A 16,957-nucleotide genomic window follows, 5' to 3' on the forward strand; every position below is an offset into this window, starting at 1 on the left:
CAAATACATTCCCTGGTGACAGTTTACAAAAGTCAAGGTGGACAATATCTGCTATATTTTCTATCCTTGGAAATGAGCTGTTTTCTCAGGAGATTAACAGATTAGTCTCAAACAACCTTTCTTTTAATACAACTATGTTTTATTTTATATCATGCCTCCAAGATTTTTAACCTCACTACCTTAAAGTTCCAAAATCTCAAATTACTGAAGTGAGAGAACCAGAAAAACCTGATTTTTCTTTTTGATGACACCTCTAAAAACTACAGACTCCATAATGTACTCGGCATTGACAACACTAAAGTCAAGACTGTCAGATCAAGTCTAATACAATTTATGTAACATACACACATCACTATTAGTCAGCTGAAAGAGTGAGAGTTAAGAGTATTCTCCTGCACAGATAATAGGTATTGCTGAGCTACCTGATGCTCAAAATATTTTCATCAGAGCCAATCTGAAAATCACATATGCTAGTTAAATTTAAAGATTATGGGCTTTTGTTCTTCAGAAAGCATTCACATCCATACCTTTCACGAAAATAGGTTCTCATCATTTTGAGGATATAGAGGAAGAACAAGCTGTTATTAAATTTTTATGGTACTGTAAGTTGATTAACTGGGAACTAGGAAAGGTCTAGAGATAGTAAAGTGATAGTTCTTTGTTCTTATTCAAGGGACAGGAGTTTTAACCACATACATAAGCAATTTATTTAAAACTTATTTTTCTTAATAGATATTCATTTGAGGATTTCTGCAGCCTCTCTTTCCCCAGAGTGTTAGATGGTTCTTTTCAGAGGAACAGCTGCAGCAAACCTAGTTAAAATAAAGAGCAGGCAGCACACAGATCCATACATATGCTTTGCAAGAAACAGGCAGCATGTCCAGATTTATATGTGTGCCAGTCCCCTAGGATATTGTAATTGTGTTTGTTCTTTTAATAACTTTAGGCTCCAGTGATCAGAATAAAAATTCTATGCTGAAGCTAATGCTTCATCCTTAGTTCACCTCACTACCCTGAATTATATAGTAAGCAGGCTTAAATAAATGCAGGAGTCTGGCTCCTTCCTTACATCAGACTCCAGCCACACACATAATAGGTTGCCTGATTTAATTCAGGGTCTCTCTCTTCAAATCTTACTTTGTTTTTACAAAGTATTTGTCTCAGCCGTTTCTTTCCGTGCACAGCTTTCCGAGCCCGCCTTCCAGCGTTTGGTGAATTGCAGTCTCCCTGATAGGAGCAGCACATCAAGATTCGTGACTTGCAAGAGCAGTTGGGTTATTTAGACAATCTCGTTCTTCTTAATTATTATATCTACACTTCACATTTACAACCTCTTTCTACAAATTTATCCTGAATAACTGAGATAGTTGAGCAGCTTAGTAAGTAGGCATGGCCTTTCAGCAGCTATTGTGACTACAGCATGCTAGCCCTCAACTAATGGTTACATATCAATTTTTTAATTCCTATAACCAGGCTGCAGATTACCTTGAAGACAGGCTTATAGACTACCAGTTTCCATGAGGGGCACTGAGACAAACAGAGGTCATAAGTGGCAGGGGCTAATGGGACAGTGGTGAGCTTTCAGCCAAACCCCAGTAAGTCAGTGCCTAGTCCAATGTGTCACATGACAGAATGGCTAAAAGCAAGCTAAACATGCCTAAATATACTCCCACTTCCAGTTTCTGACCACCTTAGAGATTTTTTTTTTTCCATCATCTGACACCTTGTTTGAGACCAGAGTTTTAGGAAGGTCAGAAATTATCAAATCATACAATGGTTTGGGTTGGAAGGAATTTTAAAGACAATCTAGTTCCAGCCCCATGGAACCACGGGCAGGGACACTGTTCCACTAGCCCAGGTTGCTCCTGGCCTTGAACACTTCCAGGGATGGGGCATCCACAGCTTCTCTGGGCAACTGTGTCAGTGTCTCACCACCCAATTCTTGCAAAATTCTTGGAGGTCTTGCTGGATTAGGCAAGACTACTTATCTTTGCTACACATGAAATACATGGGTATTTTTTTGCCTCCAATAACTCAAAACCAGTTTCACATAAAACTCTGAGCTTGGTTGTTGATAATGCCAGTGAACGAAAAATATTGATATGGTCCCTGAACCAGTTCCCTGACCACCACATTATGTTGACCCTTTTCTCTTCATCATTACCTGTCTTACTGTCCTCCTGAGAGCAATATGCCCCTTTGTTTCCGTATCTCCTCTATCCTCACCCAGCTTTTTTCTGTGGCTCTGCTTTCCTTTCTTTTCTTTGCGAAGTTCAAGCCCATTAGCCTGTTCTTCTTCAACACATTCTCCATTTTTTCTGTGTCCTAATCTTCTTCCACATTCTCCCCAGGATATCATTTTGGCAGCTTTGGTTTTTCTCAAGCTTGAATTTATCTTTTTACAACACCTTCCTATATCCCCATTTTTCCCCCTTCAAGTCTAGCTGTCTTTTAAACCCCATCTCAAAACCACACCTAATTCATCTATCCTTTGCCAGACCAAGCTGCTTTCCCCTTTGAGGATTGTTCTCCATCAGGTCTTTGAGTTTAGGCAATAAAATCCACAGACAAGAAAGCATCTTGCCTCACTTGGTGGTCTCTGACATAGTCTGCCCTAACCTTGGACTGAAAATGTTCATCTTTTAACGATTCATTCCTGGGAAAAAGCCACCTTTCTTAACACTTGATTAATTTTCTGTGAATATGTTGCTGTACCTATAAACAGAGAGACTCCCATTGATTTGACCTGGCTTACTGTTAAGAAATACTCATTCCTGGGATGAAAAGAAGTCTCTCTGCTCCTGAGTTCTGACTCAAACCACTTGGTAGCCCACATGCTGCTCACCAAAGACATATCAATCATCACACATCAGGCAGGAGTGATCTCCACAGGTAGTTACAAGTTCCCTCACTGAGATATCACACATGGCTTGCCCTAAAGATCTTTCCCACTCACAAAGCAGGCCTGTCCTCCAAGCATTTAGACCTACTGCTCTTGTAAAATGCAACGTCTTGGGCCTTATCAGCAACCTGCTGAAACTAGGCATGGATATGGGAATGATAACTCTGTATTGTTTTCAATTTTCCACTATCTCAGTGAAAAAACTGTATAGCTATATGTCCTTGTGCATCTTAAAGCTCAGCACATTTCCTGTGTCATAGATACAATTATGTACACAGCACACCACATGCCCAAGTCCAACAGGAAATTGAGTGAAGACTGAGGTAAAATAACTGTATCCCATGGAAAAACTGAGGAAACTGCTACTTCTCAAAGTCCCTGTATGCAATTCTGGCTGAAACATCTCAGCTTTCCCTCAGGAGGCAAGGGATGCTCTCTCAGCGTTATCAGCTGTTCTACATGGTATGGAGAAAATACCAGAACAGATACTCCAAATTGGGATGAGTTCAGCATTTTTTTTTTACAGTTCATTTAATAAGCAATCAGGTAAACTTAATCTGATGCCAAAAACCCACATGGTTACACTTACTTTTGAAATCCAGCATACCCAAATGAGGGAGGAAATTGCTTTAGAGTGATTTATAACAGCGATGAAGAATTATATTCTTTTTGGTAATGACATTGTGTGATACATTTTCTCTTTGGGGAGAAAGCTTCTGAAGTGTTTTAATCTGTCTCATCTACTGCTACAGACTCCAGCGAAACTGTGAAATCCTCACGAGAACCACGACTGTATAAAAATCCAGTAATAACCCACAAGCTTCTCAGCATTTTGGTTGTGGTTTTTTGTTGTAGATTCTAGGCTCCATCAAACTTCCATGGAAAATTTGCCAGTTTTATAACCCACTGGGCCATTTAAAGGGCTTTTGCTGTGAATTATGGCTGCTATGTTTGTGGGCAGCTTTCAGAGTGGAAGGGGAGAGGCAGAACACGATGATGGGGGAGCGCAGCCTGTGCATGACCTTCAGAAAATGAATGAACTGGACAGCACAAGCTCCCAGTGTGCAAACAGCGACGGCAGTACTTAAAACCAGTCCTTGCTTTGGGAAATGGGGGAGTCAGTGCCACTTCCAGGGCTGGCAGACGCTGCCTGGAGCTGGTGTCTGTCCCATCCCCCTTGCACAGGTAGCGTGTGACAGCTGAGCTGCAGCAACAGCCTGTGTACACTCTTTGCCCGTGAGATGAAATGCATTAGCTTCAACTTCCTGCAGCCACACCATTTGCCAGATGGATTCTTTACAAACAGCAGAACCCAACTGCTGAATTATTTTACATACGCTTGGAAAGCCTCGGAGGAAAATAAACACAAAATAAATAACTAACGGGAATTGAGTGATGCATTTTTGAGCACAACAGACCCCATCATTATTTCAAAAAACCTCTTGTGTGTTACAATTCTATTAAAAAAAAAGGTCAAAAACCAAAGTAGTTTCCCACTCTAAGTAAGGTAACAGGTCTATTTTTCACTCAGTAGAAATCCTGAATCCTTTTCCTATCTAAGCACCCTGTTCATTAGCAATGGTGTACAAATGTGTTAAAGTAAAGCTCATGTTGTGTTGCAAATTCTTCAGCTCTGCCTGCAAGAAATTCCCTTTTCCCTCTTCACTATGAATTTACATTGCTGCTTCTGTACAACAACAGCTATTATTCTTATTATTACTACTACTACTTTTTCTTTTGGTTTGGGCTTTCAATCTTAGAGGGTGCTCTGCTTTTTTCTGCTTTAAAAAAAAAAAATACCAACAAATCCAAATGAAATTAATGCAGCCACGAGAGGGAGCCACTGACGTCTTTGTAGAGAAGAAAAAGCTATTGACAGTGACAGAGAAATTAATGAAAATAATTATAGTTGAGAAATTGAATTCCAAGAAGTAGTGTCTTTGCCTGAAGACCAAATTCTATTTCAGTGTCAGGTTTTGTGAAAAGATGTAATTTATGGCATAACTGCCTCCTTTCAGTATGGAAAGTATTCAGAGGAAGGACAAAAATCTGACTAGGATGAGAACAACTTCGATTAACTTAATCTAAAAATGCAGCAACTCTTCAGCCCCGGTGAGTAGCAGAAGCAATTCAAGTTACTACAAGAGAGCCAGCCCTTTGCAAGTAGATATTAATACATAAATGCGGGAGGGTAGTAGAATAGTACCAAATTTTCCTTATCTAGACATAAACTTTTTTGGGGATTTTGCAAAAGAAAACATGCAGCTTCTTTCCTGTGTGGGAAGTCTGTGTGAACACAGGTTTTACATATGTCACGGCTGCCTTAGCAAGAAGGGGGATGAAACCAGAGTTCTCCAAAAAAGACAGCAGAGCTTTCTCAGACCTCTCAAAAATCTTGCATAACCCTATCATGTTCCCTAGACAGCTGACCTTCAAAATGCCATAAAAATAGGCAGTATTAAAAGTACACTTCTACAGAGTAGCATCTGCACTTTATATCCTATTCCTGCCATGGCTCTTCAGAAGAAATCTGCCTTAAAGCATATTTTGCTTAGAGGATAAAAAAAGGATACAGTATGTTTGCAACTAGTATCTCCAACAGTACATTTAGTGAAATATTCATCACTTGTTCTAGTCCCTGAACTACTTCTGAATTGCTTATGTCATTTTTTAGAAGATACTCACCACAAAAAGACTTTTTATGTTGATATTTCTTAACTATCATCCTTCTAACCAAGAAATTTTGCCAGAGGGGCTTTACTTCACAATTACAAAAACTTATGTTTCAGTTTCCTTGGTCTGAACTGTGACACTTCCCCTTTTTCTTCCTACAATTGGAGGAAAATACTGCCAGGGAAATACCAGACTGATTTCTATGATGTATGGTACTTACCACACTCCCTCAAGATGCTTCTCGTGCACGCTAGGCGACTCAGTTCTGGATTTTTCTTTCCCATAACTGACACAAACATGCTACTGGAACCCACACCAGTTACACTGGTCAGTTGAAGCTATCTTCTTTCTCATATCCAAAATAACTCTGCACAGGCAACCCAAGAAGTAACACATTGAGCACAATTAGGTATTTAAAACATCTTGTCCTAATATCTCTTGAAATCTGTAGCTATTAAGCCAGAGATAAAACAAGAATGGAAAATTTCAGTTAAATGCTTCAGTACAAAGTTACAGGGCACTGAAAACAAGGATTCCTACTGAAGCAGCTTTAGCTACAAGCCTCACTGCCAACTCCACCTTCCCCAACACAGCACAACCCCTCTCAACTACACATCTGCTCATCACACCTAATATAATCCCAGTTATATAAGCAGCTCCAGCACACGGCACTTGATATAAATGTTGATGTCATGGTGATTTTTAAAAACAACATTTCTATTAACATTCTGTCTTCAGCCTTCCCAGCTGGCTGACTGCAGACCATTTCCCAAGATGTTCCAGTTCTTCCCTGCAGAGCTTTCTCATGTATCTTAATAATAATTCATAACATTTCTATTGCACCTTTTACTTTGACTCCCACTGACATATTCAGCTGTGACTTTCAGAGCAGCAGTAATACTGATGTAGCTGTGATTGCCTCCAGGATACACCAAGGCAACACTTGTCAGGAAAAGAAATATATTTTACTAGATCAATTAAGATAATTACAAAAACCAGACCATCTCGCAGTCACACAAAGCCTTCCTCACAAAGTCTGCTGTATTGTCTCTCCTGCAGTTATGAACTAGAAAATGCCTGCTTAATAGTGTGCTGGCCAGAATTGACTGGGAATATAACCTAACCTCGTTACAGGAGTTGTAAGTTTGCAAAGATTTTATATTTAGAACCGGGGCAAAATCTAATCAAACTAGAAACATATTTTCAAAAGCACTTTTCCTCTGCCTCTCATCATTAGACTCTTCACTGACCTCTTCCACCTTTTCATATACATGCGGATCAGTGAGTAACAATTTACATTTTATGCTGAAAATTAAGAGGCCAAGAAATGCAAGCCAGACAAAGAAGAGAATGTAGATCAACCTAATGCTAAAGCAATCAAGGAGAAAATGAGGTAAAATCACTTTGCAGCTCTGTTCCTAGCATTTTCCATCCCCAGTTTCAGGAAGAACGAGTACAACAAGCAATCACATGCCATCATAAATTAGCCTACCTCTAACAGCATACACAGAAAACCAAAATACAGTGAGCAAACATCACTGAATATAGTCTAAAAAGCACAAAAAATGTTTTCCTTTTGGCATGGGTGTAAACTGCTATGAAGTAAAATAACAGAACACTTAGTAGAAGGTGATTGAAAATTTCTCCCATCACCCCAGCAGCACTCTCCAATCCCAAGGAGTTAAAATTCTACAACCAAGCACAGTTCAACTTCCACAATCTCATACAAAACTGGCACCTCCGATGAGACCATGGAGGTCATGAGGAGACCATGTGGGATAAAGACATCTGAGCAACCAGAAAATGCATTTTACACGTGTGAGTTCATTTAATTATCTACTCAGATGGCAGGAATCTCTTGTCACTGTTGAACTAAGGTCACTGAATCATGAGCTTAAAATATAGTATTCTTCAACCCTCTGTCCAGATTCAAGGTTTCAAGGCCATCATAGCTTTTATGCAACCCACTACGAGATGCTGCCAACAGAGCAACCATTTCACTGCTACACAGCGAAAATGTATCCACACGTTCAGAACCAGATATGGGAAGAATGTCTCAAAATGAACGTATGTCTATGAAATCAGTCACCTTGCAACTTCAGAAAATCTTCATTTCTGTGTGGTATGTTCTTGCCATATTTGAGAGATGTTTGATTTTATCTGTGCAATGGAGAATTACATCTAGGACTGACTGCCAGACAACACCTAGCTGTAACAGCCAGTATATTCCAATGAAAGCCAGCTCATTTGACCTTCTGCATCTTGTTTTAACCCAGCCGAGAACACTCCTGCTATGCCATCTGTTCCTATCACGGAAGCAGCAACACAAGGACACTGAGGAAGATGAGCTGTGCCTTAGCAGTTTGGTCCTACTTGAGCCAAGGCACCATACGGTCATGTTGCGTGTTCATCAAGACACCAATGCAACAAACTTCCTAATTTCAGCTGAGGATGGTAGCCAGGCTAAGCTAAAAACAACTATGCCGCTCATAACAGCAATAACAAGGATGGTAACAGCAACAGCAAACCACAATAGCACTGCTGTGCCTAATGTCTTCATAGTTTTAATTTTCTGTCATTCCCTTCACTTACATTGCACTACAGATCCTTAACCAGTGCTTGGTCACCCTCACAATGGGAAAACTGTTTCCTGATGCTCAGAGGAAACCTCCTGTGTTTCAGTTTGTGCCTGTTACCTCCTGTGCCGCCACTGGACACCACGAAAACCTGGCTCTGTCCTCTTTGTCCTCCCGAATTCAGGTTATTTTTACACATCAGTAAGAGCTTCCCTGAGCTTTCTCTCTTCCAGGCTGAGCAGTCCCAGCTCTCTTGACCTCTTCTCACCGGAAACAAGCCCCAGTGCCTCTCTCTTCCCAGTGCCGCCCAGGATGCTGTTGGCTGCCTTTGCTGCAAGGGCACACTGCTGGCTCATGGTCACCTTCTTGTCGACCAGGACCCCAAGCTCCCTCTCTCCCGAGCTGCTTTCTATCTGCTCAGCCCCAGACTGACTAATATGATTTGTAAGTGTCTGAAAATGAAATTCCCTTTAAAATGAGTGCCTGCATAACACCAGACTTGGATGTTGATGCATAAATGGCAAAGAAAAAAAGACATCCTTTAGACTAGACCAGGCAGTGCAATTTGTTACAGCCAACTGTGAAGTGTTGATGAGTCAAACATGAGGCTTAAAGTGGAGTGCTCAGCTTGCAGCTACCCTGACTTAAAATATTCCTCTCAGACATTCACATAGGACCAGAACAGACAGCTACAGTCTTCTGCTTTGAAAACATCTCCCTGGTGTAGTTTGATAAGATTCAACTCTCCCCATACAACAAAAGAACATAAATACGCATGAATACCAGTTTAATGCCTCCTATGAAACACAACTCATCTGCAACTTTATATATCCGTCACTTCAAACACAAGAGATGAAACTTTCACTGGGCTATGTCAATTCCCAGGTCTATCCAAGGAAAAAGAGAATCCTTGGAAAGGAAAATAGTCTACAGAATTTGCTACATCGTGAAGATTGCTTCCAATCAAAGGCAAGTGGTCAGTAGCCTGTTGCAGTCTGAAGTGTCCTCTAGATTCTTAATCCAATAGCCACATGGCTTCTGTAACTATAAAGACTCCTTCCACTGTTAAAGGCTTCTTCCATAACTTGAAGCCAAAGCCCACCACATCTTTCTCTGGATCAACTCTGGATCTTCTGGATCGACTACCCTACCACACTGTACACAAAGGCGAACAGGGAAGCCACAAAGTTCACAACTAAAGGAAAAAAGAACACATTCCCAATGACCCAGTATGCCAGGAGCCAAAATCTGATCTTCCAAATCAAGTAGTGAGAAGGTTGCATCCTGTCCTGCAACTGCCCCTTCATGGCCCTAGCAGTGTTCTTAGGACCAAGATTCCAAAGACAAGACCAGCGATACAACAGATGCAGGTGACAAAGGGTGTCAGAATTCCACCTCTTCTGCTGAGATCTCACATATGGAATATGACTGTGATCTCAAAACTTCCTATTACCAGAATGAAACAAAAGGCTCATGTCACAACAGCTCACGATCCTATGGGAATTTTCTCAATGAGAATAAATGGAAAAAGCATCAATAAAAATTTAGCTACGTTGCACTCTTGCTTACTGCACTGCAGAGGAAAGGGGGAATATATATGGTCAGTGGTTCCTTTTCTGACCTCTTTTTTTCCCAGACAGCTCTAGTCTTAGACATCTTTACAGATTAGACAGATGCACAAAGGCTAACAGGTTAAAAAATTTAAAGTGTAAGTGCATGGTTCACAGTATTTCTGCAGTTCTCTCTCAATGCAAAATTCTACTGAGTATCAGTCAGATTAATTCTTTCGTTGAAAAATGAATGCAGGGTTGATCACCTATGGTCCCTGCATCTCAAAGGACTGTACCTAATACAAGGACAGACTGTAAGCCACAAGTGATCATATCCTCCTTCCAGGAGATTGAGAAGACAGTGATTTAGTAACTGTTAGTCTTCAAGAGGCATTCAAAACAAAGAATATCTTGAGTCTTCTGTTCTGAGGTTGATGCTAAAGAAATGTGATTTATTTAACATACTTCACAATTTAAATCTTTATGACTCCAGACCCATTATATAAGGCAGAACTTTCCAGAGTCTGAAACAGAGCAATCAGAAAGCATGTGTGCATGATTGCTTATAAAACCAAAATGTTGTATGAAACACATACAGGGCACTAAGGAAACTGAGGTGGGAGACCAGCTCCACTAATTTCTTCAGCCTACACAGACATATGCCCAAAGGATAAAACTATCATCTTCTAGATATTGTATGTATTCTGTTTGTTTTTTTTTTTTTTTTAAATTTCTAAACAGTCAGATCGTTTGGCTAAGGAGTCTTCCCACATGGCTAAAACAACCCTGAAAAAATCATATATTCCTTTCAAAATTGAATAGAAACACAATTTGCTAGCAATTACTTCAACTACTTACTCCTCCAGATTTCAAACATGAAGCCACAGCTCTGCACCCCTGAAACAAACTCACCCTGCAGGCAGGACATGGGTGGGATTCTCACCACTGTGTCCCAGTGAACCAAGGTGCACAAGGACATCTCCGCTGGTCTTGCACGACAAGTCCCACAGGCGGTGGAATCACAGTGGATCAGCCCATTTGAGGCAGACCAGGGACAGGCACTGCCTTCATTTCACACAGCAGCTGTTTGGTGTGGCCATACAAACCTGAGGACAAGACAAATCCAACCCTATGGCAACTGATTCCCCTGGAGAACCATGGCGAGGCCAGAGCAGGGACGCATCTGTGAGCAGAAGTGGTGACCACTTCAGAATGGGACGAGTGCCCTCCTGCACATACAGAAGACATATTCATGAATAAGGGAGAGGTGCTCATCCTGGATAATCAGTCGTAGGAACTGTCACCTGCTTGGGTGGAGTGGATAGAAGATCCACACTTAAATAAATATAACCTGTTTGATTTAAAAAACCACTGCCTCCAGCAAACACTTAAGTATATATTTACTTGAAGAACAGAAGAATGAGTAGGCAGAATACAATATTTCACTCAATTCCAGAAGCACGTTGCATAAAAATCCCACAAATACAAGCCTGGAGCAATGTCAAGATTATTTCACTGCCTACTAAAAACCTGCAATTTTGCTGTTAAGCTTGATGTCTGGAGCAAGATTCATTAATGGTCTAACAAGAGGTGAAACCACTCACAGAACACAGTTGGTTTTGGTAGCAAGGGACACATGACCTTACCCAGAGGCCGTGGGAGAGGTTCTCAATTCAGAGTCAGAAGCCAGATTCAAAAGCAGGGAGACAACACTAAGGGCCACTGCTGGTTCAAAGGGCAAGAGGATGCAGGCGCTGCCCTTGTTGAGCAGGCCCCAGGTCTGTGAGCAGGGCTGCAGACAGAGTAAAGCAGAACTGAACAGTGTGGCTGAAGAGGAGTCCTCTCATGGGCTCAGCTAAGGGCATCAGGCTCTGTAGTTCCAGTTCTTAACATATATCCAGTTAGAAACCTCTTCAGCTTAGGTCATTCAACTCGTAGCGTATACAGCATTATCTACTGACAAATAACCTTTACAACATCTAAGCACAGGAGAACATCTACTAAAAAACCATCAGATTTAATATTTTTCCTGCTTGCAGCTGATTCACTATGTGACTTGAACTTTATATTTAAATCCAGTGTGTGTATGTACAGTATGTCTCTTGGTATTTGCTTTGGTCTTTTAAAAATGTTGTTAAGTGAAAAATGTTCTGCTGTACAAGCCAAAGATGCTGCACACAGTAAGCTACTGTCAGTCTTAAAATACATACTAACTCTTCAACTGCTCCATTGCATAAATAGGTATTTAAAGGCTGTTTAAAAGCAGATTATTTATGTAACAGTTCATAATAAATCCTGTAGCAACACTACCATTTTCATACAAATTTGTACTGAATGCCTTTTAAAAATACTCCTTTTGTCTAATATACTTACACAAAGGTAAAAGAGTTCAGAAAACAAAGTATTATTGAGCTGTGCAGTTTTCAATATACATCAACTGCAATTTTGTGAATATATTGGGTCAGATTCAGCTGTGTCCTACGTCCAGAGCTGTCAGAATATTCTATAATTAGTATTTCCTGCCTTTGCAGAACACTGGGCAGATGGTCATGTTTTAAAGAGATTTCAGTACAGCGGCCAGAAGTCCCCACTAATGGTGCCATGTGACTGAGGTGTCTTAGGCCAGGGTCCAGTTTCAAAAAATGGTACAAAATCACAACTTCCATGGACTCTTACTAGAAATTTGGGATAAATCACCTCTGAAAATGAAGTCCTTCAATTAAATCAGTGGTCTCCAGTGCCTTTTATTTTTACATTAATAACATTTGATCTTGAAATGCCACCTCATGTGTCAGGGCTCAGCCCCAAGCAAAGATTTTTCATTAAATGGGAAAATAAATGCTTAGAGGACAAACTCTGGAACCTAAAAGAAATTCAAGCCATCAGCTGTGCAAATCAACTGGAGTCATAATCAAGCCTTCAGAGAGACCCAGGGTCTCCCCTGTTCAGTTTTATAAGTTACAGCATCAAGTAGGGCAGAAATTTTTTTTTGTGGAGGCATCAGCCTGCTACAGCTGAAGTCTCTTGAACAGAAGTAACAATTTCTAAACTGGCATTAAGGTAAAGAAAATTGGAAAGTCAGCTAAATTTTGTATTTTCAAATGCTTTCAATGTATCTCTAGAAGTATGATCCTAAATGGTTCATCCATGGGACAGTCTGTGCAGAGCTTGGAGTTGGACTTCCACAATCCTTGTGGGCCCCTTCCAACTCAGGATATTCTACAATAAGAAATTGTTCTCTGAAAGTTTAGAAACTGAATTTCTCTACTTAATTGTGACATTTTACTTCTGATGCAGAACTCCTGTGGTCCTCACTGAACCAGGTAACATTCATAAAATACACAGGGAGGCCACAGCAGCCTTGTGTGACAACTGGTGCTAAATGTAAAACTTCCAGGGACAGCAGAACAATTCCCTCTCCTTGCTGATTCAGCACCAGCTTTTCCTTTTCCATACTGACAGCAATTACTGGGAATTAGTGTCAAGTGGCCTAGGGCTGTGAGACAGACAGGTATCCCATAAGAGCATGGTTAAGAGAACCTCCAGGTGAAAGGAGCCTCAGATTTGGAGCTAACAAGTGCTGACCTACTGAAGGAAGAAGGATCGATGATCAAGTACAAATCTCTGTTGTACTCAGCCCCCTTGAATATACAACCATTCAATATTAATTTGCCCTTTTTTTACAAGCTGACATTTCAACCCCCTGCTCCTATTTCTGGCTGCATAACTTTGCATCCTGTGTTCCCCACGTATAAAGAACAGGATTCTTGTGTACAAGTATATTTTTTCCTCCAGCAACGCATAAAGGAGTGGGTGTTCACATATGTGTAGGGCATATGTGTGAGCATTCACCCACATTAACACTTTTGGGTTGTCAGTGGATAGGTCTGTGTGCAAGTAATCATAAGACAGGTTGAGACACAACACGGAAATCTGTCCCATCTGCAAAATTGAGTCAATCATGTGCTGTCAGCAGAGATTTAGCTCACAAAAGCTTGAGTCTTACAACATGTTATTGACTTAAAGGCCATGCTGATAAAGAAAATGGTATAAATTAAGCCGTTTCTCACCACAGTATTACATCCTTTATTTAAACGTCTAACAGAGGAACAAGCAAACAAAAAACACGGCTGTCCAAAAATGTCAGGTCTGTAATTCAGTGACCACTGCTAAAACCAAGGGGACTGGGATTCTTTGGGCAACTCGCCTTACACACGTCAGGGATACTATCTGGGTTTTTTTTTACCTGCCAGCTCAGGGTTTTTTGCATCCAAACAGTGTATTGCAGTTGACACAATTTCTTCTCTCTGAAGAGCAGAGAGAACAGAAGTCTTCTGAGTTGTGCTTCTCTGCTCAGGGGATCTGAGGAAGCAGGGAGAACAGATGGGCAAAGTACCACGTGCAAAATCATCTCTGAACCCAGCAAGTCACTCAACAGAAGATCTAGAAGGGACCCTTCAGCTGTCACTTTCCCAGAGGTATCACACAACATTTTTGAGGCTGGGCTTTTGTTTTGTTTTTTTTGTTTTTGTTTTTTTTTTTAATCACAGGCATTTTAATATATTAAGCTGAAAATGAGAATATCTGTGGGACTTTTGGTACTGATAGCATTCAGTTAGTCTAAGCAACCAAAAGGCTCTATCCACTGGGCTGCAAATTAAGACCTTCCAGGAAAGGGCTAGGACTCCAGAGCTGCCCAATTCTGCTACACAGAAATCACTACAATGAGCACGGGGAGGGTACAGCTGAGTTCTGCTCCCACCATGGCATTTTACTTCCTGAGTCTGGGTAGCTCCTCACAAGAAAAAGGATTTACATCCCAGCAGCATTTACCACCCACAGACCCTGACAGATTTAGCAAGAGATACAGTGATTCAGTACACAGAGGGTGGATTAAAAATAGTGACGTTGTGGCTAAGTTGCCTCCACTGTGTCTCTAAACACTGACAGCCTCAAAGCAGCCACTTTTGACACTTGAAAACGACCTGTGCTATTGGAATTGTGTGTCCACACACCAAGGTCATGAAGCATCTCCTGGACAGGGGAGGCAATGAGGCCAGAAAAAAGAAAAATCTGGCCAAAAAACCTGATTGTACAGATAGTTACTGAACAAAACCACTACTTCCTACTCTATGCATTACAGCTTTAAAAACAAATGAGTCAAGAAGGCAAGTGGAGAGAGCAGGACAGCACAAACTCAGTAGCATCACTGTGCCCCAGGACACAATAAAATGGATAGAGAAGAGCTCAAATATACAGAGACTGTTCTACTTCCACTATCTGCAATCAGTATGTTTGTTCTGGGATAAAACAAACATCCATAATCAATACTGAAGGAATGCTGGACTGTGCCTCATATACTTGAGCAACTGATCAAGAAATAATTCATCCCTGTGCAAATCTTACCCTTGTAAGTCTGCCAAGGTCAGTGTCACTTTAAGTTATCAGCTGTTGGAAGTGCTGGCTAAGTTAAACTGCCTAGAGCAAGCTTTAAACTTACATACCCAACTTCTTTGACAAAATGTCTGTGTCTTACTTTATCTGAATTTGCAATCCCCTGATAATGCAAGGCACATTCTTCCCCTGTACTCCTTATTCTCTGCCCTAACTTCCCTTTTTGGCTCAGATAAGTCTTCCGCACGTAGCAGACCGAGACTTCACTACAGAGAACGTACAAACGTCACTCAGTTGATATTCACCATATGTCCTCCTTAAGACATAATTCAAATTAGATTTAAATCCTGATAACGTGGTTTATTTCCATTAAAAGGTTGCTGTATGTGCAGTTTCCCAAAGTACATTCTTTTTTCTTCAACTTACCATAAAACCAGTAATCTCCTTGTCAAGTATGCTCCATCATCATTATGAGCCACAGATTAGGACCCAAACCCCACTATTCAGTAACCTGAATGCAGGATTTTGCTTTGGTCACAGTCTTAGCAAGTGTCCCAAAGGCAGTAGCACCTCTCTGTTTACCCTGTACCTTAACAGTAGGTCAGGCCCTTTGTTTCACCAAAAGTTTATGGACTTTAAGATTATTTCAATGCTTAAGCTATTTCTAAAGCAGTTCTTAAACTCCAAAGTCACTTCACTGCTTTTTTAAGGTGTAAACATTTTCCTTCAAATCTGACAGTATCACCACTCAGCTTTAGTTAGAAATTCAATGCTAGAAACTGGAACTGCTTGGGTGCAACAGAGGATTTTAATGACCAGGTATTCCCCAGGTAACCCTGGCAGGAGCACAGAGGCCATGCAGCCTGGTAGGCTTTGCAGCACTCCATGAGATTAGGAACAAAAGCTTTCAGAAATCAGAGCACTTTTGCAAACTGAATCTGGATCAGTTATTCCATGGGAAAATGTGATTTTTCCTTTATTATACCAGTACTACCAAATGTCTCACCTCCAAAAATTATTAACATACAATAATTAGCACTCTAAAGGAAAATGGAGGAAATATTTATACTTTGAATAGCACAAACCAAATTCACAGACTTCTGTGTTGCTGTTTCAGTTAAATCAGTCACATTTTCTACTTTGGCTGTTTCCAGCAAAAATTCAAGTTGCAAAGTCTCTGTCCTATGCCAGGGCTTGTACAGAACCAGAAGAGCAGAGAGCCATTCTCTCAAGGAATGAACCTATCATGAATAGAAACCAAACAGATGCATGGCATCTTGGAGAAGTCTGGTTGAAAACAGAAATATGAACATTAAACCTCTCAGCAATATCAGATTGTTCAACAAAAGGCACAGCTGGTATGGAAAGATGAACCTTTGCTCCACTGTCTCCCCTTCAGAGCTAAAAATAATAGTGAGTCATGCCAGTAGCAGTGTTGCTATTTAGCTTTACAAATTCAGGTCATTAGGCTTGGATGTACAGAATCACTCCCTTCCAACCACAGGTCATATGAACTGATAGTAAGGAACACTCAGGACAGAGCACTGACCAGCCCTTGCTTTCAAAACCCACAAAAATAGCATAGAACAAACCAAATGAATACAGTCCAGTTCAATAAGAGAGTCAAGACTGAAACTACCATTACAACTAGGAAGAAAAGGGAAGCTTTAAATAAAGCTCTGAATAATACATCCCTCGACTACCTTTTTCCCCATCCAGCACATCCCTGTCTCATTTTTCTGTCTCTTATTTTTTTGTATTTCTGATCAAGGCAAATGGTTAAAAAGTGTGCGTGAAGACATTTTTTAAAAGCTAGCTGATCTAGACAGCAGAGAGACCAGATGATCTGGAGAAGGCTGAAT

General features: G+C 40.7%; 1 protein-coding gene across 3 annotated transcripts in view; it reads right to left on the reverse strand.

Annotated features, from left to right (window-relative positions):
* The window catches only part of SUSD4 (sushi domain containing 4), a 69,256-nt gene that overhangs the window by 39,680 nt on the left and 12,619 nt on the right, over window positions 1-16,957 (reverse strand). Inside the window, exon 1 of one of the 3 annotated variants that reach the window (XM_010393733.3) lies at window positions 5,796-5,889. The exons of the other annotated variants lie outside the window; for them this stretch is intronic. Within the exon in view, the coding sequence (XP_010392035.2) occupies window positions 5,796-5,874 (79 nt within the window). The 5' untranslated portion in view covers window positions 5,875-5,889. Of the gene's footprint in view, window positions 1-5,795; window positions 5,890-16,957 lie in introns of those variants that run through there. 3 annotated transcript variants of the gene reach the window in all.

The sequence above is a fragment of the Corvus cornix genome, chromosome 3 (genome assembly GCF_000738735.6).
Source record: "Corvus cornix cornix isolate S_Up_H32 chromosome 3, ASM73873v5, whole genome shotgun sequence".
NCBI classification, from domain to species: domain Eukaryota; kingdom Metazoa; phylum Chordata; class Aves; order Passeriformes; family Corvidae; genus Corvus; species Corvus cornix.